The sequence below is a fragment of the Pelophylax lessonae genome, assembly GCF_965119305.1.
Source record: "Pelophylax lessonae genome assembly, chromosome: 12".
NCBI lineage: Eukaryota > Metazoa > Chordata > Amphibia > Anura > Ranidae > Pelophylax > Pelophylax lessonae.
In genome coordinates this window covers 170,769,745-170,795,891 of record NC_138779.1, presented here as the reverse complement: position 1 = coordinate 170,795,891, position 26,147 = coordinate 170,769,745, and the positions used below count along the sequence as shown (strand labels likewise).

Below are 26,147 nucleotides of genomic sequence, written 5' to 3'. Positions count from 1 at the left end.
ATTTGGTTTTGTTGTAGGACTGTGGATTAATTTGGAGGATCTGCTGCTAGCCTGCACTGCCTTTTATACATCTCCTGGAATTGATTACTACATCCTGCAAATAGCACCAGGCTACAGCCTAATGCCTCGTACACACGCATCGATAGTTGGCCGTGAATTTTCGGCCAACGTCCAATCGGCCGATTTTCAGCTTGTTAGTATGATGCTTTCGACAACCGACTGTGACTTTTCGGCCGAACAAAATCTGGTGTGCATGCTATAAAATTTTTGTTGGCCGTCAGCAGAACGCCCGATTTTCCATCAGTCAGTAAAGATTTCGGCAGACAAAAATCAGATGAGCAAGACTGGGCATGCTCAGAGAAGAAAAAACACACGGAAAGTAAACCAGCACATGACATCACTTCTGAAGTTGGTTGTTGTTGGCCGAGAAAATTTGTGTGCAGTCTAGAGCACATTCCAACCAACACAACAACACTGGACAAAAGATGGCCGATCGTTGCGTGTGTACGAGGCATAAGGCAGTACATAGTTACATAGTAGTTGAGGTTGAATAAAGACAATAGTCCCTCCAGTTCAACCTGTGAAGGTGTGAATGATTTCCCATACCCCTGAATGTTTTGATCCATGAGATGTATGTCCAAGAGTAGCCATACTTCCCACAGTTACTACTCATTGAAGTTTCTGTCTTTTGATATCAGATATGTAATATTTAGATATTTGATACTATAAGACCACATGTTAGCTGTCTGTTGAATATCAGCAACCCAATAGATTATATTTTGAATAGCTTGTTTGAACATATACAGTATATTTTCTTTTGGCAGATGCCTCTAGTATAAAATAAAGGATTTCACATATTGCTATTAACACAGATCCCTCCCTTACCCTAGCCAGTGATGGATTCTGGGCATTTGTTTTTGATTGTTTTGAATTATAAATTTGCAAACTATAGCGCTGACTCGGTCACTGCTGTTGGTCCCCCTCTGGACCCTATTTCTCTATTATGGCATATGGTGGGTGGCTGGGCCCTCAGCTCAAGATGGTACTTCATAGTTATGACACATGTATACCTTTTTTTTAATTCAGATCAATTTTGATACAATATAGACTGGTGGCTTCTCAGGAAGTGGAGTATTCCATGAAATGTGGTCGGCCACAAAAGACCAGCATATATCTTTTACAAAATGATTCGGTGAAACTGATGAATAAGATTGTATCATGCATCTATTTTATGCAAAATCATATGGTATAATTGATAAAAAGTATATTTTTCAACAGTTGTGCCTCAAAAATCCAATTTTTCACACAAAGTGTTACTAGAAATAAAAGAACACTGCCTCTGTAGAACTACATTCTATCTCAGCATGGCTGCCATCGGGGGGGGGCAGGCCATACACATGTAGGGGGCCCGGCCCGGACATCCTGGCCCCAGCCTGGGCCCCAACCAACAAGACTAAGTTGTTGCTGCTGTAGTAACTAGCAATTGCTAGAGCAGGACAGCCACAGAGTGAGCCAATGCAGTAAGTGGGATGTCTTTTTCCTGGATTTGGCTTTCTCTTTGCTGAGTTTATGTGAATGTCTCTTTGCTGAATATATGGGTCTGTCTCTTTGCTGGATTGGGATGTCTCTTTGCAGAATATATGGGGCTGTCTCTTTGCTGGATTGGGATGTCTCTTTGCTGGATTGGGCCATGTCTTTGCTGATTATATGGGGATGTCTCTTTGCTGGATTGGATTAATTTTTACATAATAAATTGTAAGAGAGTTAAAATAAAAGTGGGTGCACAGAAGGTCTTGGTGGGATGGCCAGTGGGCTGATTCAATGGGACGACCATTGGACGGACCTTGGGGGGCCCAGGCCTAAAGCTGTGTAAGGGGCCCAAAAATTTCTGATGGCTGCCCTGTATCTCAGTAGTAATTGTGCCTGTATGAAAAAAAAAAAAAAACACACACTTGCTAGTCCAGCAATGTCATCTTGCAGTCTCCTTGTGCCACTCTGTTCCCTCTCTGCCATATTTTTTTTCCCCAGGAGTCAACTGTTCCCGTTTAGTGGCCATGGTCATATGCATGTCCAGACATACTACGGGTCTCTGGCAAGTATTTCGAATCTGGCAGAGCCCTGTAGCATGTCTGTGCATAAGCAAGGTCCTGCACATACACAGCATGTTCTCCCAGGCTGTAAACACAATAAAACTTCCTCTCTGACTGAAACACTACCTCCTGGGAAATGTGATGTGGACATCCTTGGAGGCAGCATGTGGATAACACTACATCATCCTCATCTAGGCAAGAAATTAGGAAGTGGGGGGCTGCCCCAAGATTACAGCTCAAGGTCTGAAAACATAAAAGGTTTTGCCTGGGGGGCTTTGCCTGCCCTGCAAGGTTCAGCTGTAACTGCTCATTTACAGTAGGTCTACGGGATGAAAAAGCAGTTTTATTACCCAATCCTCTACTCCCCAAGCAAACAATGCTTCAGCAGAGGAATGTTCGTTCGTCAGCATCCTCATGTCAAATGCAGGGCTATGGTCCCTTCATCAGTCTTCATGATAGAGGCTGGAACACGGCCTGAAGGAGTTGAGGATGGGGTAAGTATAGGTGATTTGAACTGTCTAAAATTTGCATAGTGTATCATCAGCTTTAGTGTTAAAGGCCAACTCCAGAAACTTAAATTCTCCCTTGCAGTGGGACTGCACCTGTGCTCAGTTATGTCTAGGGCCATAGAAAAGTCGATTTATTCACCCAATCCTCTGTTTTGATAGATCAGTTGCTGAGACCAGTGGCGTAGCGTGGGGGGTGCAGGGGGGGCGGGCCGCACCGGGCGCAACATCTGGGGGGGCGCATCCGCAGTGTCACTGACTATGACATACACAGTTCACACACTGTCTGTGGCTGCCTCCATCTTTAGTCTGGGAGATGTCCAGCGTGGCTGCCCTATGGCTGAAAATGGCGGGTCGAGGCAGGGAGGGGCTGGACTGCGCCTCACCTGTCCATTGGTGTAGGGTGAGGTGGCGTTGCAAACAGAGCTCTGCCTATGCCGCCTCTCCTCACTGCTCAGTCAGTTTAGCAGCGCTGCCACAGAGTGTTTTTTTTTTTTTTAATCACCTGATTAGAGCCAGAGGCTCTAATAGGCTTCAAAAAAGGGTGGACCCGGGGCGCAGAGCAGTGCGCCCAGAGCCCACCCATTGTGTGACAATAGCGAATGAAAATTCGCTATTGTCACATGGATCCTCCTCCTGGCCAATCAGGAAGCGGGTCCGAGACCCGTTCTTGATTGGCCGAAAGGAGGAGGCGGGAGGACTCGAGAAAACGCGGGGAACTGAGGAGAAGCCGCCGCTGCAGGTAAGTCTCTTTGCATTGAAGGGGGCACGCTGGTCTCTCTGCATTGAAAGGGGGCGCGCTGGTCTCTCTGCATTGAATGGGGGCACACTGGTCATTCTGCATTGAAAGGGGGCACACTGGTCTCTCTGCATTGAAAGGGGGCACGCTGATCTCTCTGCATTGAATGGGGGCACGCTGGTCTCTCTGCATTGAAAGGGGACATGCTGGTCTCTGTCGATTAAATGGGGGCATGCTGGTCATTCTGCACTGAAAGGGGGCACACTGTTCTCTCTGCATTGAATGGGGGCACGCTGGTCATTCTGCATTGAATGGGGGCACGCTGGTCTCTCTGCATTGAATGGGGGCACGCTGGTCATTCTGCATTGAAAGGGGACATGCTGGTCTCTCTGCATTGAAAGGGGGCACGCTGGTCATTCAAACTTGTATTTAGATGCATTTTACTTTAATTACATCAGTATTTTCATAACAAACAATACATGTGCTTAGGGGGTAAGGGTTTCTTTAACTAATCTAGTGGAAGAGACTCGAGTGCTAAAATCCCGCGGATTAGGGGGCGCAAATTACTTGCCTTGCCCCGGGTGCTGACAACCCACGCTACGCCACTGCACTCATCCCTTCTCCCATCCCAATATAAAATAAAAACAAAAACATCAACCCCTAGACTGATCATTGACTGAGCCAAGTGTAAAGTGTTAAGATTTCTGCATGCAGTTGCTACGGGTAACCCAGAGGAATCCAAAAGTGTGAAAAACCATCAGTTCTTAAGAGGACAGTGCTACATATTTATAAAAAGACTATTATAATCACAATTAATAAATCAGTTATGGGAATGCCATTCGTTTCTCACATCTTTCAGGGATTTGATCCTCAAGCCCTGCAATCAATTCTTCACAATGGATGTCGATTTAGGTGCTAAATCCTTACCAACATGATCCCCCAGGATAGTGACACTGATGTGTAATTGAAATATCGGTTTTGATCAGCTCTTTAGGGCCCCTTTCACACTGATGGACCAATCGGGTCCACCTGTCAGTTTTTCAGGTGGACCCAATCGGACCATCCATTGCTCTCTATGGAGCGGCGGATGTCAGCAGACATGTGTCCGCTGACACCCACCAACATTTGATCTTTTCCACCAAAAACAGATGGATAGGGATCCATTCCTTATTCGTCTGACAGTCAGATAGAAACTGATAGGTGGTCCATTTCCATCCGACAGCCCCATAGAGAACAGCAGGCTGTGTATGTGTCCGCTCTGCCTCAGCGGAGCAGACACTGACTTGTCATCCGCCTGCTCAGCGGGGATTAGCAGAGAAATCCTCTGCCGAGTGGGCAGATCCGCTGGCAGACTCTGCCAATATGAAAAAGGGACCTTACAGAAAAAGCCAAAACAGGTAGAGGTGACAAAAACTTCTTATATCTAAAACATCTTCTGGGACTTAAAGGAGTATTAAACCCCAAAATTGTATTCATTAGATGGTAGCTGCATTAGTGGTTTTTTTTTTTGTTTGTTTTTTAAGGCTTTTCCCCTCTTTTTCACCTGGTGATCTGGCCAATTACACACCACCTGTATTAGAGTGCCCCCACTCTAGATGGATGAGCACAGGAGGCACATTTGGACAACAACATTATCAGTCAGGGGGAGGCAATATAAAGCTTCCATACAATACATGATTCAGTTTTTTATGCAGATGGGGGAAACAAACTGATTCTCCCAGTAACACAATTAAGGTGGATAGGGAGTCCTTCCTGCTGCACTATTATATTTGGACAAACATTTTATAGCCTGCACATTCAGCTTTTGTTGCACAAAAATTTGCAATTGGCTGTCGAAAGCACTGAACTAACGTAAATCGGAAGATCGTTCATTGGACGAAATTTTACTTCCGATTTTCTTTTCTTGTGTACGGGACTTTAGGCTGACCATACATTATACAATTTTCCTTTTTAGTTTCCTTTGGATTTACCTTCAACTATGTAGTGCAAGGGCCTGTCTGATTTCATACAAATTGAAAGGGTTTCGGTTTGACCTCATATTATATGGTTTTTGGTGAACCTATAGAAAAGTTGAAGAAGAAAATTGTATAGTGTATGGCTAGCCCTACGGCTCCATTCACACCTGAGCGTATCGTTTTCAGGCGTTTTCTTGGGCTTTTTACAGGCGTTTTTTCTGGCTTTTTACTGGTGTTTGTAGGCAGGTATTGACATCTAACAAAAATGCTGGTAATCAGCCAAAAAAGAAGCTCATGTACTTTTTTGAGCTTCACGCGTTTTGTTTCAGGAGACAAAATGCTCAGATGTGAACAGGGGCCATTGAAATGAATGGGATTTTGCTTGTTGGGCGTTTTGAGACTTTAGAGATGAGCGTTTTAGGAGCTGAAATACGCTCAGGTGTGAACAGGGCCTACTGGCCAGGACACCATGAGAAAAAAAAGAAAGTAAGCCTAAAAAAATAAAACAAATGTAGCCATTACATCTACCTCTATTAAGAATTAGCATGCTGTAATAAAAATAAAAGGTTTCGTTTTGGGTTTAATACTGCTTTAAAATTGAAAACTTTCAGCAGTGACTCTCCGCATTGTAACAATTATTTATTATATCTATTATTTTGGTTGCATTTTTTTTTTTTAAATTAATGCTGCACTTCTGCTGCTGAAATACAACTAATGAGTAAAAACCTGAAAAGCAAAAGTTTGGCTGCAATATACAAACTGACATCTTAAGCCGTAAATATTCGGCCGACGACCAATCGGCCGATTGTAGGCTTGTTAGTATGATGCTTCCGACAGCCGACAGCGCATTTTCGGCCAAACAGAATCTGTCATGCAGGCATTAAAATTTTTGTTGGCCAACACCAGAATGGCCGATTGTTCGCCAGTCAGTACAGATTTCGGCCGACAAACAGCAGATTAGCAAGACTGGGCATGCTCAGAGAAGAAAAAAGACAAGGAAAGTTAACCATCACATGACATCACTTCTGCAGTCGGTTGTTGTTGGCGGACAAAATTCTTCGTGTTCAGTCTTTTGCAGTATTCAACAGACACGACAGCCCTGGACAAAAGACGGCCGATCGTTCGGCCGACGATCGCTACGTGTGTACGGGGCTTTAAGGGCCATACACACTATACAATTATCTTTAGATTTTTTCCTTTAGATTTACTAAAACCATATAATATGAGGTCAAATCTAAACACTTTCAATTTGTATGCAGTCAGTCAGGCCCTTGCACTACATAGTTGAAGGTAAGACCAAAAAAATGCTATTGGACAGAAAATGGACTTTACTGGCACAACACCATGACAGTAAGTCGTAAAAATATCATTTTATTTCGAAAACAGCTTAAAACTTTCTTTGTTCACAAAATACATATATAAACAAGCACTGTTTAAAATAGATAAGCAACAAATTTGCCAAATATTGATTAGAATTTCATGATATAGATTGGCATATAATTATGCACAAGTATACACGTCCATCGTGTATATTGTGCATATGTTTAAAGCACAGTTTGTAATAAGAAGGCTGTATACTGTATCAATTCTCATGCATTATTCCTCCTTGTTTTCTCTATAGATCTTATGATATAGTGTTGTACCTTAAGACACTCTCCAGAAGAAGCGCTAGTGTGCGAAACATGTAGAGAATGTTGTCGCTTTTCAGTGCACCTTTCGTAACCACAGGAGTTATATCACCAAAAGCCTGTAATATAGTCCTAATATTAGGTCAAAAGGCCCTTATTGTGTTCAATATTGATACTATGTGGTTGGGTGGGGTCCACTAATGATCTATTGAATGCAAATTTGTTGCTTATCTATTTTAAACAGTGCTTGTTTAATTATATATGTATTTTGTGAAGAAAGTTTAAGGCTCGGTTCACACTTGTGCGATGCGGGAAGGCTGCGAATATGCAGCCTGTTCCCGCATCGCATCCGCACATCTGGCAGTTCACACTGCCATATGCGATACGCAGGGGGTGTCAATTAAATGTTAACGACACCCCCAGTTTGATCGCATATCGCAGTGCGATCTGACAGTTCGCACAGAATCGGATCGCACAAGTGTGAACCACTGTGCGAGTCGATTCTGAGGCGGCTCAAAAAATGCCTCCTGTGCGTCTTTGGTGCGGATGCAGTGCAAATTCAGCCATATAAAGTGTATGGCTGAATTTGCATCCGCACAGGAGATCGCATGTAATGAAGGAGCAGTGCGCTCCGAATTACATGCGATCTCGCAAGCCGCAATAATGTGAACCGGCACTTAAGCTGTTTTCGAAATCTTAAAAAGTACCGTATTTTCCGGCGTATAAGACGACTGGGTGTATAAGACGACCTCCTAATTTCCATCTACCGGTAAAACTTATACTTAGGTTACCTTGGAGATATTATACTCGGCGTATAAGACGACCCCCCATTTTTGGGCAATTTTTTTGAGGTTCAAAAGTAGTCTTATACGCCAGAAAATACAGTATGTGTCAGCGCTGCTATAACTAGAACTATAAACATAAATCAGATTATAATTTATAAAATATCAAAGTATCAAAATCTAGTGCACAAATACAAATAGTGACCAATAATGTTCATAAAGTGCAACGTGATATCTTCAAGTGGCAAATAAACCAACATATAATTATTAAGATTTGTTTTCTAAATAAAATTATATTTTTACGATTTATTGTCATGGTGTTGTGCCAGTAAAGTCCATTTTCTATGCAATAGCATTTTTTTGGTCTCTCTATATGGTAGGACGTGGCACGGTCACATATTGGTGTCCATAAGGCCATCTTATGGTGACACTGTTTATTTATAATATAGTTGAAGGAAAATCTAAAGGAAATCTTACAACAAAAGTTGTATAGTGTGTATCCAGTTTAAGGCAGCATTTGATATCAAACTATAAAGCGCAGTATTGCCTATGATACTTTTTCTATATACACCAACAGAAATTTTTCAGGACAAGCTTTCGGGGTATACCGCCTTCTTCTAAAGTCCAAGCAGTACGGATACACAAGGCATTAACAAAATGTTAGTAACATAAACGATGACACCTAGTAGGTGAAATACGATCGAATATACACTGCAATGCGAGTCTATGATGGACATGCATAGGCTGAAGGTATACACAAAGCAGCAATGAGCGGTCACTCTGCATCCCACATACCTGATCTTTGGCGATCGTGTTGGCCATGACTTTCAGTCTGCTGTGTCAGTGCCCAGCGTAACCTTTCTTCTCTCCCAGCCGCAGGACTTCTGTGGTCGTTTTCCTGTTTCTGCTGTGCCGGTGCTTGGAGATACGTAATTTGAAGTCTTAGGCTGGAGAATGTTGTTCTATTATAGTATGCCACACCTACAGGCAACAGCTCAGCACCGATTCCCCACCCTATTCTCATGTAACACGCACACCTGCGGAGAACCTGTCTGTCAGGATTGCTGAGTTTATCTGACTACAGGAAAACGTCATTCACTCTCTCTGTTCTTTGCTTGAGTTTTGTGGACTGTATTGTGAGCCTGGGAATAGAATCTGGAAGAGGATGGAAGTGATTATTTATAATAACTTGGGAATTGAGGGTTTGCCTTTGAGCATAGTTGGCAGCTGTTCGTGACTTCCAGGGACAGTCGATGGTTTTGAGGAATTGATCCGGAGTTGTTGTGTTCTCGGAAATGTTTCTGGATTCTCAAAAGTGATCAAACCTGTATTTTGCCTTTCACAGGAAAGTAACAAGTTCCTTTAAATAGCTGAGCCCCTCCACTGCTAATATTTACATTTCCACCCCTTCCCATTGTTCCATCCCATCTGAACCCAGAGATGGTAAAGTGATTCTATACCTACATTTTTTTTTAATTTAAAGTGATATTCTCCAAATAGAATCTATAAATATCCACTACTTAACCACTTAAGCCCCGGAAGATTTTACCCCCTTCCTGACCAGGGGGTATTTTGCGATTCGGCACTGAGTGATTTTAACAGACAATTGCGCGGTAGTGCGACGCTGTACCTAAACGAATTTGACATCCTTTTTTTCCCACAAACAGAGCTTTCCTTTGGTGGTATTTGATCACCTGTGCGATTTTTTGATCATGCGCTATAAACAAAAAAACAGCGTACATTTTGCAAAAATAGCAATATTTTTCACTTTTTTTTTATATGAAATTCCCCCCCAAAAAAATGTAAAAATCTAATTTTTTTAACATTTTCGGCCAATTTGTTTTATGCTACCTATGTTTGGTAAAAAAAATCGCAAAAAGCGTATTTTGATTGGTTTGCGTAAAAGTTATCGCGTTTACTAACAAAGGGAAAGATTTTTGTCATTTTTGTTGTTTTTTTTTTAACGCGTAATGGCGGCGATCTGCGATTTTTTTTGCGGTACTGCGACATTGCGGCGGACAGATCGGACCCTTGACTGACATTTTTGACACTTTTGGGGTTACCAGTGACATTACTGCAGTAATCAGTGCTATACATATGCACTGTTACTGTAAAAATACACTGGTAGTGAAGGGGTTGACTTTATTTGAGAGGGAGGGGCTGTGTGTCTCCCTAGGGGCGTGCTTTCTACTGTGATTGGCTGTGGCTTGAGCTGTAAGGACACATACATAGTAGATCCGTGTGATCAGTGTTTTTACACCGAGGAGAATGACAGGTGGCTTGTTTACACAATCCGCCTGACTTTCTCCCTCTCCCCTGCCGATCGCAGAGTGGCCGGTGGACATCGGGTCCGCCGGTCACAAGTGCGGGGGGGTCTGTGACCAAGCGGGAGCGGGAGCGTGCCTCCGGGGGCGCGAGCTCGCTCCCTAGACCCTCACAAGCAAGCGACGTAGCCCTACGTCACTTTGCCTGTGAGGGGCTGACCGCCGACGTAGATAGTCGTGCGGCGGTCGGCAAGTGGTTAAAGGGTAACTCAGGTTCTGTGTGTGGGAAAAGAAAATAGCAAATACTTAAAAAAATACCCACTTCAATACAGGGCAGTTACCAGGGCTGACCCAAGAGATTGTGCTGCCTGGGTCCAAGAATGAAATGCTGCCCCCCTCCCCCCAAAAAAAATTCACGCCCTCCAAGAGGCCCCCACATTCTATAGGACTATGAAAGCAGTCAGAGGGGTGTGAGTGTGTACGGAGTGACAGCAGGAGCAGGACAGAGCAGTAGACACTGGGCAGATGAGCGCACCAGGCTTTCTTCTGTCTATAGTGCCACAGTGCCCTGCAGTGCTGCGGGCATGGTACAGTAGAATGCAGTGCTACGGGCATAGTACAGGAGAATGCAGTGCTGCGGCATAATACAGAATAATGCAGGGCTGTAGGCATGGTACAGGAGAATGTAGGGCTGTGGGCATGGTACAGGAGAATGCAGGGCTGTGGGCATGGTACAGGAGAATGCGGGGCTGTGGGCATGGTACAGGAGAATGCAGGGCTGTGGGCATGGTACAGGAGAATGCGGGGCTGTGGGCATGGTACAGGAGAATGCGGGGCTGTGGGCATGGTACAGGAGAATGCAGGGCTGCGGGCATGGTACAGGAGAATGCAGGGCTGTAGGCATGGTACAGGAGAATGCAGGGCTGCGGGCATGTACAGGAGAATGCGGGGCTGTGGGCATGGTACAGGAGAATGCGGGGCTGCGGGCATGGTACAGGAGAATGCGGGGCTGAGGGCATGGTACAGGAGAATGCGGGGCTGTGGGCAGGGCCGATCCTAGGGTCACAGACGCCTGGATGCAGAAATGTTTCTGGCGCCCCCACATGGGTGTGGTCATCTTACTAACTCATCCCCTTTACAAATGGTTCTATGGCAAAGACTCAAACACAGAGATGCTCCCCTAAGAAGTCTTCCTTACCCCGGGACCCTCCCACGATCTCCTAACAATAAACAAATTACAGTAAGAGAAGCAGAGTACTCTAATGGGAACTGGAGGGGGGGTCTCTCTAATGGACACAGAGAGGGCATCTGTTAGAGAGTCTGTTAGACAGAGCCCCGAGACAGGAGATGGTAAGAGATTGCAGACTTGATACAAGAGATGGTCAGAGACTGCCGATATGATACAAGAGATCAATGCATTGATGCCGCCTCATCAGTGCACACCAAATGCAGCCTCATCAGTGCACACCAAATGCAGGCTCATCAGTGCCCACCAAATACAGCCTCATCAGTGCCCACCAAATGCAGCCTCATCAGGGCCCACCAAATGCAGCTTACCAGTGCCCATCAAATGCAGCTTACCAGTGTCCACCAAATGCAGATTACCAGTGCCCATCAAATGCAGATTACCAGTGCCCACCAAATGCAGCCTACCAGTGCCCACCAAATGCAGCCCACCAGTGCCCACCACATGCAGCCTTATCAGTGCCCACCCAATGCAGCCTACCAGAGCCCACCAAATGCAGCTTACCAGAGCCCACTAAATGTAACTTACCAGTGCCCACCAAATGCAGCTTGCCAGAACCCACCAAATGCAGCCTACCAGTACCCACCAAATGCAGGTTACCAATGCCAACCAAATGCAGCCTAGCAGTGCCCACCAAATGCAGCTTACCAGAGCCCACTAAATGTAGTTTACCAGTGCCCACCAAATGCAGCTCACCAGAACCCACCAAATGCAGCCTACCAGTACCCACCAAATGCAGGTTACCAGTGCCCACCAAATTCATCTTACCAGAGCCCACCAAATGCAGCCTTAACAGTGCCCACCAAATGCAGCCTACCAGTGCCTATCAAGTGCAGCCTACCAGTGCCCACCAAATGCAGCTTACCAGTGCCCACCAAATGCAGCTTACCAGTGCCCACCAAATGCCAGTGCCCACCAAGTGCAGCTTACCAGTGTCCACCAAATGCATCTTACCACTGCCCACCAAATGCAGCCTACCAGTGCCCACCAAATGCAGCCTACCAGTGACCACGAAATGCAGCCTACCAGTGCCCACCAAATGCAGCCTACCAGTGCCTACCAAATGCAGCTTACCTATGCCCACCAAATTTAGCCTACCAGTGCCCACCAAATGCAGCTTACCAGTGCCCACCAAATGCCAGTGCCGACCAAATGCAGCTTACCAGTGCCCACCAAATGCAGCCTACCAGTGCCCAACAAATGCAGCCTACCAGTGCCCACCAAATGCATCTTACCAGTCCCCACGAAATGCAGCCTACCAGAGCCCACCAAATGCTGATTACTAGTGCCTACCAAATTCATCTTACCAGAGCCCACCAAATGCAGATTACCAGTGCCTGCCAAATTCATCTTACCAGAGCCCATCAAATGCAGCTTACGAGTGCCCACCAAATGCAGCTTACCAGAGCCCACTAAATGTAGCTTACCAGTGCCCACCAAATGCAGCTTACCAGAACCTACCAAATGCAGCCTACCAGTACCCACCAAATGCAGGTTACCAGTGCCCACTAAATGCAGCCTACCAGTGCCCACCGAAATTCATCTTACTAGAGCCCACCAAATGCAGATTAGCAGTGCCTACCAAATTCATCTTACCAGAGCCCATCAAATGCAGCTTACGAGTGCCCACCAAATGCAGCTTACCAGTGCCCACCAAATTCAGCTTACCAGTGCCCACCAAATGCAGCCTACCAGTGCCCAACAAATGCAGCCTACCAGTGCCCACCAAATGCAGCCTACCAGTGCCCACCAAATGCATCTTACCAGTCCCCACCAAATGCATCTTACCAGTCCCCACCAAATGCAGCCTACCAGAGCCCACCAAATGCTGATCACAAGTGCCTACCAAATTCATCTTACCAGAGCCCACCAAATGCAGATTACCAGTGCCTACCAAATTCATCTTACCAGAGCCCATCAAATGCAGCCTTAACAGTGCCCACCAAATGCAGCCTACCAGTGCCCACTAAATGCATTTTACAAGTGCCCACCAAATGTAGCTTACCGATGCCTAGATTACAGAGCTGTGATCTCCCATTGTGTCACAGAGCTTTTGAATTTCCCAGGCAGCCACGGTAACAAGGTCCCGCCTCCTAGACCGGCTCCTATGATACACTGATTTACTGTCATACTGATTTAGTTTCCCGGCATTGGATCAGTGTGCCGCCTATCACAGGAGACGGTCAAGGGGGTGGGACTTTGATACAGTGGCCGCCCGGCTTTTCACACTCAAGCTCCATGTCACAGCGGGAGATACCCACTATGCAGTGGTGTACCCAGAGCATTTTGCACCCAGGGCGGATCCTATATCTGGCACCCCCCCCAACTTTAAAATGTAAAAACACCCACAAAAATTTGTAATGTTTTCAATAATATTTATTGCACACATTCCACAGCCCCCCCATCACAGTGCCCCTTGCAGTCTGCCCCCCGTCTCTTAAGGGAAAACCAGGGGGATGGAGAGCACGGGGGAGGGGGGGGAACTGGAAATCACTGAGGGGGGAGCCAGGGAGCACGGGGGGAGATGAAAAGCACTGTGGGGAGCTGAAGAGCATCGGGGGGGGGGGGCTAAAGAGCACTGAGGGGGGCTAAAGAGCACTGAGGGGGGGCTAAGAGCACTGAGGGGGGGGCTAAGAGCACTGAGGGGAGGTTAAGAGCACTGAGGGGGGCTAAGAGCACTGAGGGGGGCTAAGACCACTGGGGGGGGGGTTAAGAGCACTGGGGGGCTAAGAGCACTGAGGGGGGGGTTAAGAGCACTGAGGGGGGAGTTAAGAGCACTAAGGGGGGTTAAGAGCACTGAGGGGGGTTAAGAGCACTGGGGGAGTTAGGAGCACTGAAGGGGGGGTTAAGGGCACTGGGGGGGGGGGCTGGAGAGCACGGGGGGCCAGCAAAAGAAGTTGTATAGGAGGGGGGTAGGACAGCTGCATATGGAGGAATTGATCTTTCCCTATTCCTCCTGCAGCTGCTGAATGCCTGCAGGAGGGAGAGGAGAAGAATCAGGCATTCAGCGGCTGCAGGAAGAATAGGGAAAGATCAATTCCTCCATATGCAGCTGCCCCATCCCGCTCCTATACAACACACTCGGGCACTCACCTTCTTCCCGCCACGGATCCGCCCCCGAGCAGCGTGGACTGAATGAGCTGTTTCACACTGAGATGCGTGCAGGACACCGGCCTGACAGACTCCATGTAAGTGGCCCCCGGGGTGGGCCACTTCCGCTGGAGGAGTGGAGGACTCTGCCACTGGAGCTTCGGTGCCCCTCCTCCGCCTCAGCTCACGGCACCTGGGTGCGGTGCACCCCGTGCACCCGCCCAGGATCGGCCCTGGCTGCGGGCATGGTACAGAAGAATGCAGGGCTGCGGGCATGGTACAGGAGAATTCAGGGCTGCGGGCATGGTACAGGAGAATGCAGGGCTGTGGGCATGGTACAGGAGAATGCGGGGCTGTTGGCATGGTGCAAGAGAATGCAGTGCTGTGGGCATGGTAGAGGAGAATTCGGGGCTGCGGGCATGGTGCAAGTGAATGTGGGGCTGCGGGCATACTACATGAGATGCAGTGCTGCAGGCATGTCTCACTTACCTGTTCCTAAAGGTGCCTTAGGATTTAAAAATGGCGCCGCCCGGCGCCGACACGTCACCGCGCATACGCCGCCGCCGCTCGGGAAAGCCTGTACATGTTTGGCTATTCCCGGAAATAGCTGAACATTTACGGGCTTTCCGGAGCGGCGGAGCATGTGCATGCGCAGTGTGCATGTCAGGCCGGCCACTGACCTTTTTTCTTTTTTTTGACTCGAGTATGAGCCGAAGAAGAGGAGAGGCGGCCAGGGGCCGTCCATCTCAAAGTGCCGCCTGGGTCCCATGGTAGGGCCGGCCCTGGCAGTTACACCTCCTTCCTGCTCAGGCCAATTTTCAGCTTTTACCGCTGTTGCATTTTGAATGACAATTGCGCGGTTATGCAACACTGTACCTACACCAAATTTATGTAATTTTTGTCCCACAAATAGAGCTTTTTTTTGGTGGTATTTGATCACAGCACGGCTTTTTCTTTTTTGCTACACAAATAAAAAAAGCCTGAAAAGTTTGAAAAGTTTTTTTGTTTATGTTATAAAATTTAGTAAAATGTTTTTTTCCTGCACTGATGAGCAGTAAAGAGGCTGCACTGACAGGCACTGATGAGGAGGCACTGATGGGGTGGCACTAATAGGCAGCACTGATGGGCACTGATAGGCGGCACTGATATGCAGAACTGATGGACACTGATATGTGGCACTGACAGGTAGCACTCATGTGCAGCTTTGGTGGGCACTGATAGGTGGCACTAATGGGCACTGATAGATGGCATTTATGGGCACTGATAGGTGACACTGATCGGCACTAATGGACGGCACTAATGGCTACTGATAGGCGGCACTGGTGGGCAATAATGGGCACTGGTGGGCGGTACTGATAGATGGCAATGATGGGCACTGGTGGGCAGTACTGATAGATGGCACTGGTGGGCAGCACTGATGGGGAGGGCACCACTGACAGGCTCCCTGAGCCCTGATTGCCATCCCTGGTGGCCTTGGTGGTCATCCCTGGTGGTCATGGGTGGGCATCCCTGGTGGCCATGGGGGGCATCCCTGGTGGCTCTAGTGGTACTTCTCTTCTCTTCTCTTCTCGTGCCTGTAAGGCACGACCTGAGGAAAGCCGATCAACGGCTCTTCCTATTTACTATGTGACCAGCTGTGATTGGACACAGCTGGTCACATGGTAAAGAGCCCCTTTTCCTCATGGGATGGCGGCAGGAGCAGGGCAGTTTAAAAGTCCCCTATTCACTTTGAACACAGGGTGAGAGGAGTGACGTCACTGTCTCTGAGGAGAGGGTTAGTTGACTTTTTTCCTGGGGTCAAGTGACCCACTTTCCGTTCAATTTTCCCGCCTGAATGTCCCGCCGGAATATTCCAGAACCCAGATCTAGGGGTATTTAACCACTTCTGGACCGGAAGGATTTTCCCCTTACTGACCTGGGCCATTTTTTGCGATTTGGCACTGCGTTACTTTAACTGAAAATTGCGCGGTCATGTGATTCTGTACCCAAAAACAATTGATGTCCTTTTTTTCCCACAAATAGAGCTTTCTTTTGGTGGTATTTGATCACCTCTGTGGATTTTAGATATTGTGCTATAAACAAAAAAAAAGTCACAACTTTGAAAAAAACTGCATATTTTTTACTTTCTGCTATAAAACATTCCCAATGTACAGTGATCAGTGCTAAATAATATGCACTGTTACTGTATAAATGACACTGGCAGGGAAGGGGGTTAATACTGTGGGTGATCAAAGGGGTTAATGTATGCCTGTATGCTTACTGACTGTGTGTGGGGGGGGGGGGGATGGTTCTGTGACAGGCACAGACAGATCGCAGTTTCAGCTTAGCTGAAACTGCTAATCTGTCCCTGCCTGTCTGAGAGAAGATCCGCCTACTATGTTTACATAAGCAGGCGGGTCTTCTCTCGGTTTCCAAGACGATCGTGGGAGGGCAGCGGCAATCGCCTGCCTCCCGCTGTGTCTAAACACGTGCGCGCGGCCGAAACCACATGCACTCCAGTCACGTAGTACTACGTGACTGGACGCAGCCGAGCCGCCCGCCACCTTTTTACTGTGGCAGGGCGGCGCGGGTGCGTCCAGGGAGGTCAGCAAGTGGTAAAGGGGATGCCTCAGCAGCTCAGGCTCAGTCGCCTCAGAAACGGAGCTGTGGTGTTCCCCTCCTTCCCTTCCCCTTTTATTTGTCACGGCCTATATATTATGTGGTAGTGTCACCTTTGCGTAATGAAAAGGAAGACAGAGTGTTTATGTCAAGATTGAGTGTTTACAATTTGTTATATTATTGAGTTATTGCTGGGAAAATAATTTTGGGTCAATAGTCATAGTGACTAGCCTGGTTTTCGTGTTTTTTTTATGAATAGCTTATAAAAGAAGTTGTTTATTTATGATTAACTTTGAAACCAATAATAAACGGCTGCAGGCTTATTTATTCCAAGCCAATGTCTTTGTGGTTATTTAAAAACAAAATGTGTTAGATGTTTGTTTATTTATTATAATATAATTTTGGGTGTAAATTCCGGCCTGCTGTCCCATATACAATTGCTACACAACTCACATTCTTGCCAACTGTCCCTTTTTTCCTGGGACAGTCCCTGCAAATAGGAGCCTGTCCCAGGTAATTTATATTGTCCCTGGAAGCGCCTGTTTATCGGGCTGCCCATAAATGTTACGCAGAAGTAGTGCAGCTGAATGGGAGAATTATTCCAACTCTGCTACTGTTGGCTTAAGTTTGAAATTCCCTTTTTAATTTCCTGTAATTCTCTCTATATTGGAGTAGACTCTATAATCTGATAAGTAGGCGAGATTAATTATGCAGAGTGGGCGGAGCTTCAGGGAAGTGGGTGTGGTAATTGATAGCTGTGCTGCAAAGTGTCCCTGGAAATGTTTTTTAAATGTTGGCAACTATGAACTCATGTTGTAATTAAATGGTATTTAAAACAACCTTTCCTTTTTAATCTGCAGCACTGTCATTTTCTATAAAGTGCAATATGGCAACCCGGCGGCATTCTGTACACAGATATGTAATTTTCTACTTTTGTGATTGGCTTAAAGATTTTCCAAGAACTCTGAATTAGGATGCAATTGTGGGCATTCCCTGTAGATTTTGGGCATTCCCTGCAACAGAAATCTAATTTTTGGTGAGATACTTCCAAAGGGAAATCACATCTAAAGGGATGCAGACCCTGCCACTTTCCTCACTAGAACCCTGTGAGTGCAGCAGCTGATTGATAATTATAAATTCACTTCCATTCACATTCACTTTCCACATGAACACGGACAAACAGCTATTTCTTCAGAATAACAAAGGGTAGGAATGTGTTGAAATCTTTAAAATGTACTTTACAGATAACCTAGAGGGGAAGGTTTTCTTTCTCTTAAAAAAGTAGAGTTACTCCTTAAATTAGGATTAAACCCTCAGTTTTCTGTCCCCTGACTGATGAGAAAGATTAAAGATTTCCAGAGAAAAGGCTTGTTTACATGTGCCGTGGGCATGTGTGTGTTTTACTGCCCCTTCTAAAAAAGCAATCTGCGGTGGATTTCTCTTTAGAGCTTGACAGGCAGTTCAGAGGAGTTATGTCGCCTTCTAGTAGCCTATTTTAACTTGCCGATCGGGCCATAGCCGAATGAAGGCTACAGCGCAGTCGGCTTATTCTGGGAGGGCATACTGTGACATCCTCCCAGAATCGCGCTTCCCACGTGCCCCCTGGGGCGCTCACACGGAAGTGAACATGCTCGCCGGATCCCGGCGACCCGGCGCATCACGGATCGTGATGGATTCGTCCAATAATTGAGCAATCACTTGTCAACAAACCGGCGCATGTCCGGTTCAGTTCTCTCCTCTCCTCGCACAGTGTACATACCGTAACAATCGGTACAGCGTGTGAGGAGAGGAGAGAGACTGCAGCTGCACTCATCTACTGCCTCCTCCATACCTCAACTATGCCCATCTGTGCCTCATCCATGCCACATCCATGCCTCTTTCGTACCTCATCCGTGCCACATCCATGCCTCATTCCTGCCACATCCATGCCTCATCAATGCCACACCCATGCCACATCCATGCCTCATCTGTGCCCACCCATGCCACCTCAGTGCTCATCCGTGGTTCATCCATGCCACATCTGTGCTCATACATGCCATGCCAGTGCTCATCCGTGCCACATCCATGCCAGGTCAGTGCTCATCCATGCCACATCAGTGCTCATCAATGCCACGTCAGTGCTTATCCATGCCACATCAGTGCTCATCCATGCCATGTCAGTGCTCATCTGTGCCACATCCATGCCACGTCAGTGCTCATCCGTGCCACATCCATGCCATGTCAGTGCTCATCCGTGCCTTATCCATGCAATGTCAGTGCTCATCCGTGCCACATCCATGCCATGTCAGTGATCATCCATGCCATATCAGTGCTCATCCATGCCACATCCATGCCATGTCATCAGTGCTCATCTGTGCCAGATCAGTACTCATCCGTTCCACATCCATGCCATGTCAGTGTTCATCCATGCCATGTCGTCAGTGCTCATCCTTGCCAGATCAGTACTCATCCGTGCCACATTCATGCCATGTCAGTGCTCATCCGTGCCACATCCATGCCACATCTGTGCCATGTAGATTTGGTTGTACCGCCACGGATTGCATGCAGGCCTGCCTCTTCTTCTCCTCCTCCTCCTCCTCCATCCTCCCTCTCCTCCTCGGCTGACTCTTTCTTTTCTGCTGCCACCGTCTCTTCCGCTGCACCGCGCAAGATCCCCAGAACCTATTGCACATGCCAGGTGAGACGTTGCCATGCTGTGCTGCGTCTGTTGTGCCTGGAAGCCAAGAGCCACACTGGTCCTGCACTTCAGCTTTGCATTCACAGGCAGATCAGTGGCTGACACCGCTGAATTTGACAGTTGGTAAAGTGGTGTGCGACAACGGTGCCCATCTGCTGAGCACGCTGAAACAGGGCAAAATAACACACGTGCCATGCATGGCACACGTCCTGACTTGGTCGTGCAGCGATTCGTTGCCAAATACCCTGGGGTCCAGGACGTCTTGCAGCAGGCCAGGAAAATCTCGGGCCATTTCCAAAGATCTTACACAGCCATGGCTCGCCTTGCTGACATTCAGCGGCGACACAACCTGCCCCTCAGGCGTCTTATTTGTGACTGCACGATGCAATGGAAATCAACGTTGCATATGCTTGATAGGCTTCTCCAGCAGAAACGTGCAGTTAACAACTACCTGTACGAACTCTGCGGCAGGACAGGTTCTGGGGAGCTTGGGTATTTTTCACCTCGAAAGTGGCTGCTCATGCGCGACGCATGCAGACTTCTGCAGCCATTCGATGAGATCACCAAACTGGTCAGTCACGGCCAGGGTGCCATCAGTGACATCATACCTTATGCCTTCTTTCTGGAGCGTGCATCGCTTCATGTCATTGATCAAGCCGTCGAGGAGCAGGAGCAGGAAGATGAGGAAGTCGCAATGTTGAATGAATTCCCAGTGGGTGCTACTCCATCTGAGGCAAGTCAACAACAGGAGTCTGAAGAGGAGTCAGAGGAGAATGGTGCAGAGGAGGATGAGGAGGAGCATGCTTTAAACCTTTCTGGGATCCCTGGTGTTATCGGTGGATGGGGGGAGGAGAACGAGGAAGACATTATCCTGGATGATGAGCTGGAAGCAGGCCACTACACCGCTTCCAGTTTAGTGCGAACGGGGGCCTTCATGCTCCAGTATTTTAAGGGGGACCCCCGTATAAAAAACATAAAGGCCAAGGACCAGTACTGGGTGGCAACATACTTAGACCCCCGGTACAAACAAAAAATGGCGGAAATGTTACCACAATCACAGAGGGCGGTCAGAATGCAGCACTTCCAGGCCTTGCTGCAGGAAATGCTGCATTTTGCTTTTGCGTGCGCTGGCAGAGGAATTTCCAGTCACAGAGAGACAGTTGCGGGTAGCAATCCAGCAGCGCCTGCAAGAAGAGGGCGGTTTGAATATGTGTTGGTCACTTCAGATATAAGATCCTTCTTTCACCCGACCCATCGACAGCTGTACTCCGGATCCAGCATCAGGGAATGCCTAGACCGACAGGTGTCCGACTACAACGGGTTAACGGCTGATGTGGATGCTCTGAGGAGTGATGAACCCCTGGACTACTGGGTGGGCAGGCTTGACCTCTGGCTAGAGCTTGCACAATTTGCAATGGAAATGTTGGCTTGCCCCCCCCATCCAGTGTCCTGTCCGAAAGGACGTTCAGTGCAGCAGGGGGGATCGTGACCGATAAGCGCATCGCCTAGCTCATGACAGTGTAGACTACCTCACATTTATAAATATGAATGAGGCATGGATCTCTGAGGAATTTAACACATGTGACCAGCACACCATGTTTCATTGAAATTCCTCATGCCAGGCCACAAATATCCGCCAGACCGCCATCCTCCCACAACAATTCCTGGTCCTTGTCTTCGCTAAATACAGCGGCATAAAAGGCATTTCATGTCCATGGAATGCAACATTTTCGTGGCCTTTCAGGGCCGACAATTATTTTTTATGTGAATGCCTAATGTACCTCCAGCCACAGAGTACAACTTTCTTTGCTGTCAGGTAAACCCATGTGGGCTAATTTTTGGGGCCTATACTGGCCGACACTTACTTCTGTATCCTGTGAATGCCTAATGTACCTTCAGCCACCAAATACTACGTTCTTAGCTGTCAGGTAAACCCACGTGAGGCTAATTTTTAGGGCCTATACTGGCCGACACTTCTGTATCCTGTGAATGCCTAATGTACCTTCAGCCACAGAAAACAACGTTCTTAGCTGTCAGGTAAACGCATATGGGCTAATTTTTGGGGCCTGGAATGGCCGACACTTACTTCTTTATCCTGTGAATGCCTAATTTTTCAGACTGGAATTGAAAATCAATGGGTCTGTAAAGTTTCCGCCAAATTGTGGAATTGATGCGGACCCATTTTACAGATGCGTGAACGGACCCTATATGTATTTGACATGTATTTACCGGCTGCTGTCAGTTCTGGCTGATTTATGAAAAAAAAAAAAAATTTTTGCTGTAAAAAAAAAAAATAATTTTTAGGGCAACTTTTCCAATTGCAATACTTCTGTTATGACATTGTCCATGTGCTGGGACTATTTGTGCACAGCTAGTAAGTCTTTTGTGGCTGCAAATATGACCTAAAGGTTTTTAAAGTTCGCATCCCATTAAAGTCAATGGGGCCCAACGCGAACTCGCGGTTCGCGGACTTTTGAGAAAATTTGCGGCTGACGTTCGCGAGCCCCCCCGGCCGATGTTCGTCCATCACTATGTGGTATCGCCATACTCAGGAGGAGTAGCACAATGTATTTTGGAGTGTAGTTGCAAGTATGCCTGTACAGTGCGTGAGAAATAACTTGGTAATATGACCATTTTGTGAAAAGAAAAAAATAAATAAATAAAAAACTTCATTTTGCAAAGAATTGTGAAAAAAATTACAACTTCAAAAAACTCACCATGCCTCTTACTAAATAACTTGGAATGTCTACTTTCCAAAAAGGGGTAATTTGGGGGGTATTTGTACTTTACTGGCTTGTTAGTGTCTCAAGAATGTAGGAGATAGGAAGTCAGGTGTGATAAATTTTCAATAATGGGCACCTTAGCTTGAAGACTCTATAACCTTCACAAAGACCAAATCATTTATACTTATTTGGGTTATTTTTACCGAAGATATGTAGCAGAATAAGTTTTGAACAAAATTTATGAAGAAAAATTACTAAATTTGCCAAATTTTAAAACCGAAATGAAGAAAAATGCATTTTTTTTACAAAATGTTCGGTCTTTTTTCATTTATAGCGCAAAAAATAAAAAAACCCAATGATGATTAAATACCACCAAAAGAAAGCTCAGTTTGTGTGAAAAAAAAAGACGAAAATTTCATATGGGTACAATGTTGTATGACTGAGTATTTGTCATTCAAAATGTGAGTGCACTGAAAGTTGAAAATTGGTCTGGTTAGGAAGGAGGTTTAAGTGCCCAGTTGGTAAGTGGTTAAGTACTAAAAGTGCGCAGGACCGCACAGCAATTGCCTGCATTACACGCGGTTGCATAGTGGTTGCAGCATGGTTCCATGCACTTCAAAGTATTGTATTTGGCATTGATTTTATCTGCAAAGCATGAGAGGTTGAATAATTTTCACTGTGCTGCAACTGTGGGGATATATGCTACAATGGTCAGTGGCCATGTTAACTTGCAGCTTGGTGGCAAAATAATGGCTCATCAGCCTATATTTACTGTCTCTTCGCCGCCCGTGTAAGCAAGGTATAAGGGTGGCTTCTTGGCTTGCATAGTCCACCAAGATGAATAGTAAGAATGAAGCATGCCCAACTGTGCAATGGATTATAGGACATGTAATCCTGAAGAGATCAATCCAGTCATAGTCATATGCGCAAGCAACATAAGAGATCCAGCGCACATGATCTGGGGTAGGTTGTTATTATTCAATAACAAGCCACCCCAAATCTTGTATTGTGCATGTGTAAAGGGGGGGGGGAGTTTGGTCACATAAGATTCAGTAGATCTACTCCTAAAAGTGAAATATAATCGGAAAACAACCACCGAGGTATCCCAAACAAACCTGACAGCAGCAGAATTTAGGGCAATTAGAGACCTGAATCTCTTACTAGAAGAAGGAGCAATAGAAGACTGGACAGAGGATGATACACTAATAGAGAGCGAGGAGGAGGAGGCAGAGGAAGCCCAAGGAACCAAACGTCCCGTTTTTAAGAAAAAGTCGCAAATATTTCCTTCCCTGAACGAGAACCCAGCAATTGCCCTTTTCATCAGGGAAACGACAAAAGACCTGGAAAAACTAAAAGGAGACAACACGATGCAAAACCTCACTAAGAAACAGAAAATAGCTCTCAAGGAACTAGAGAGCAATGAGGGAATCACAATAAAACCCTCCGACAAGGGGGGCAATATTGTGCTCATGGACATTGAGAATTATAAAGCAATGTGCCAAAAAATTCTAAATAATACACTATGCTACAAAAAAATACTGCCTATTATGATTGAGTCCTACAAAGAGGACTTTTACAAGAAAATTGACGGAGCATTGAATCAAGGGACGATCTCACAATCCCTATGGCACTTTATGAGGACAAAACATGCAAGGACGCCCACTTTTTATGCATTACCTAAAATTCACAAGGACAGCAAAAACCCCCCAGGAAGGCCTATAATATCCGGAAACTGTAACTTAACAGAAAACACGAGTCAAGTAATAGACGCCTATCTGAGACCTCATGTGACCAAACTACCCTCTTACACAAGAGATACAGTACACCTCCTCCAAATTCTAGACGGTATTACCATACCAGAAGAAGCATTTCTTATCACAATCAACGTGGAATCGTTGTACAACAATATTCCGCACAAAAAAGGAATGGAAGTAATAAAACAAACACTGGAGGAACAAAGTGAACATGATAAAAAGTTTAATGATTTTATCATAATGATGCTTGACTTCATTCTGAATCACAACTTTTTTTTATTCAGCGGCTCTTATTATCTGCAAACGTGTGGCGTTGCCATGGGCACGAGCTGTGCACCCTCTTACGCCAATATCTATCTGGGAGCAGGAATTTCTGGCTAAAGAAGAGAACAGCGCCTTCGCCAACAACATCATCTTATGGCAAAGATTTATAGATGATATATTCATCATATGGACAGGATCGGAAAACATGATAAAGAATTGTCTACAAGCTATGAATAACAATAACTATAATATGTTTTTCACTCTAAATTATGACCAGGAAAAAATCTCATTCCTAGACAGATGGATTATGAAGGATAAAGACGGCTTACTGAAAACAACTTTGTACAGGAAGGAAACAGCGGGGAATTCCATCCTGCACGCGTCAAGCTTTCACCCTAGCCCCTTAAAGAATGCAATTCAGTACAGTCAGTTCCTTAGACTAAAAAGGAACTGCTCAACGGAACAAGACTTTCAAAAAGAGGCCAACCTTCTTACTGCAAGATTAAGGAAAAGAGGATACACCAAGACCACTTTGAGAAAAGCATACAACAGGGTAAAAAAGAAAGCGAGACATGAGATCCTATTCAAAAACCAGGACAAACAAAGATCAAAAGAACAAGAAGATAAAACTCGGATAATCATGAGGTTCACAAATGACCACCAAAAAATAAAAAACATCCTCGCCAAACACTGGTTGATCCTAAAAGAGGACCCCACGGTTAAACCTTTTATATCAGAAAACCCACAAGTGACCTATCGGAAAGCAGGTTCAATGAAACAAACTTTAATTCACAGTGAGTATAACGAAAGCAAAAAAGATCCCTGCAAAGAAAAGGGCACTTTTCCGTGTGGGAGCTGCGGACAATGCAGTGTAATACAGAAATGTACAAATACAGTACTCCCCAAAGGGGAGACTTTCAAACCTCGACATTTTGTTAATTGTAGGACAAGAGGGGTGGTATACCTCATGAGGTGTGAATGTGGATCCTATTATGTAGGAAAAACCAAACAAGAACTGGGCAAACGGGTAAATAAACACATTCACAGCATGCAGATATGCAACTTTTCTTTACCCCTAGGCAGGCATGTGGCTTACGATCACAAAAACAGAATGCCAAATGTGACATTTATCGCGTTGGAAAGGATACACATACCACAGCGAGGGGGGGATTGGAATAAAAAACTCCTACAGATGGAAATGAGGTGGATTAGACGCCTCCGGGCCACACAACCACCTGGGCTGAATGAAAACGAAAGCTTTCGCCCATTTCTCGAAGGCTTTGCATCCGGCAAAACAGATTAACGAATACAAATTTTATTCTCTGAATACCCCTACCCTGTTCATGACTTTTCACCTGCCATGATTCCTCACCTGCCCTGACTTCGCACCAAAAGGACCCACTCCTTGCAGCCTACTCATAAGTAATAATCATAATCCACCTATGAAACACCAAATAGGCTGTTCCTAATTTTTCAAGTAATTAATTAATCAATTAATTAATTCTGTAATTTTCTCAAAATGTCTGATATCGTGCAGAATTTTATTCTGTGACCCCAAAGAAATCTCTGGCATGATCCAGAAATTGGGACTATCCATCAATTTCCCCTTTTATCCATATACCTGTGGATGATATCAATACAGACTGCTGTTAAATATCGATCTTTAAAAAATTACTCTTTATCTACTTTTGAAACGATGTATTAGTTTCATAGACTACTGTTAGCAATATATTGCAACTACTATGGTATTTTGGTATATGCCGTACCTCTGCCTGCTATCACTCATATGCCCTGCAATCACACCCGGCACGGCAAGCCCCTGCTAGGCAGG

At 45.9% G+C, this 26,147-nt stretch overlaps 1 protein-coding gene across 1 annotated transcript in view; it reads right to left on the bottom strand.

Moving 5' to 3' along the window:
• Window positions 1-8,780, bottom strand: part of TRPM4 (transient receptor potential cation channel subfamily M member 4) — a 252,482-nt gene extending 243,702 nt beyond the window's left edge. Inside the window, exon 1 of the mRNA XM_082274469.1 lies at window positions 8,496-8,780. Within this exon, the coding sequence (XP_082130595.1) occupies window positions 8,496-8,522 (27 nt within the window). The 5' untranslated portion in view covers window positions 8,523-8,780. The remainder of the gene's footprint in view (window positions 1-8,495) is intronic.
• Window positions 8,781-26,147: the final 17,367 nt, after the last annotated feature.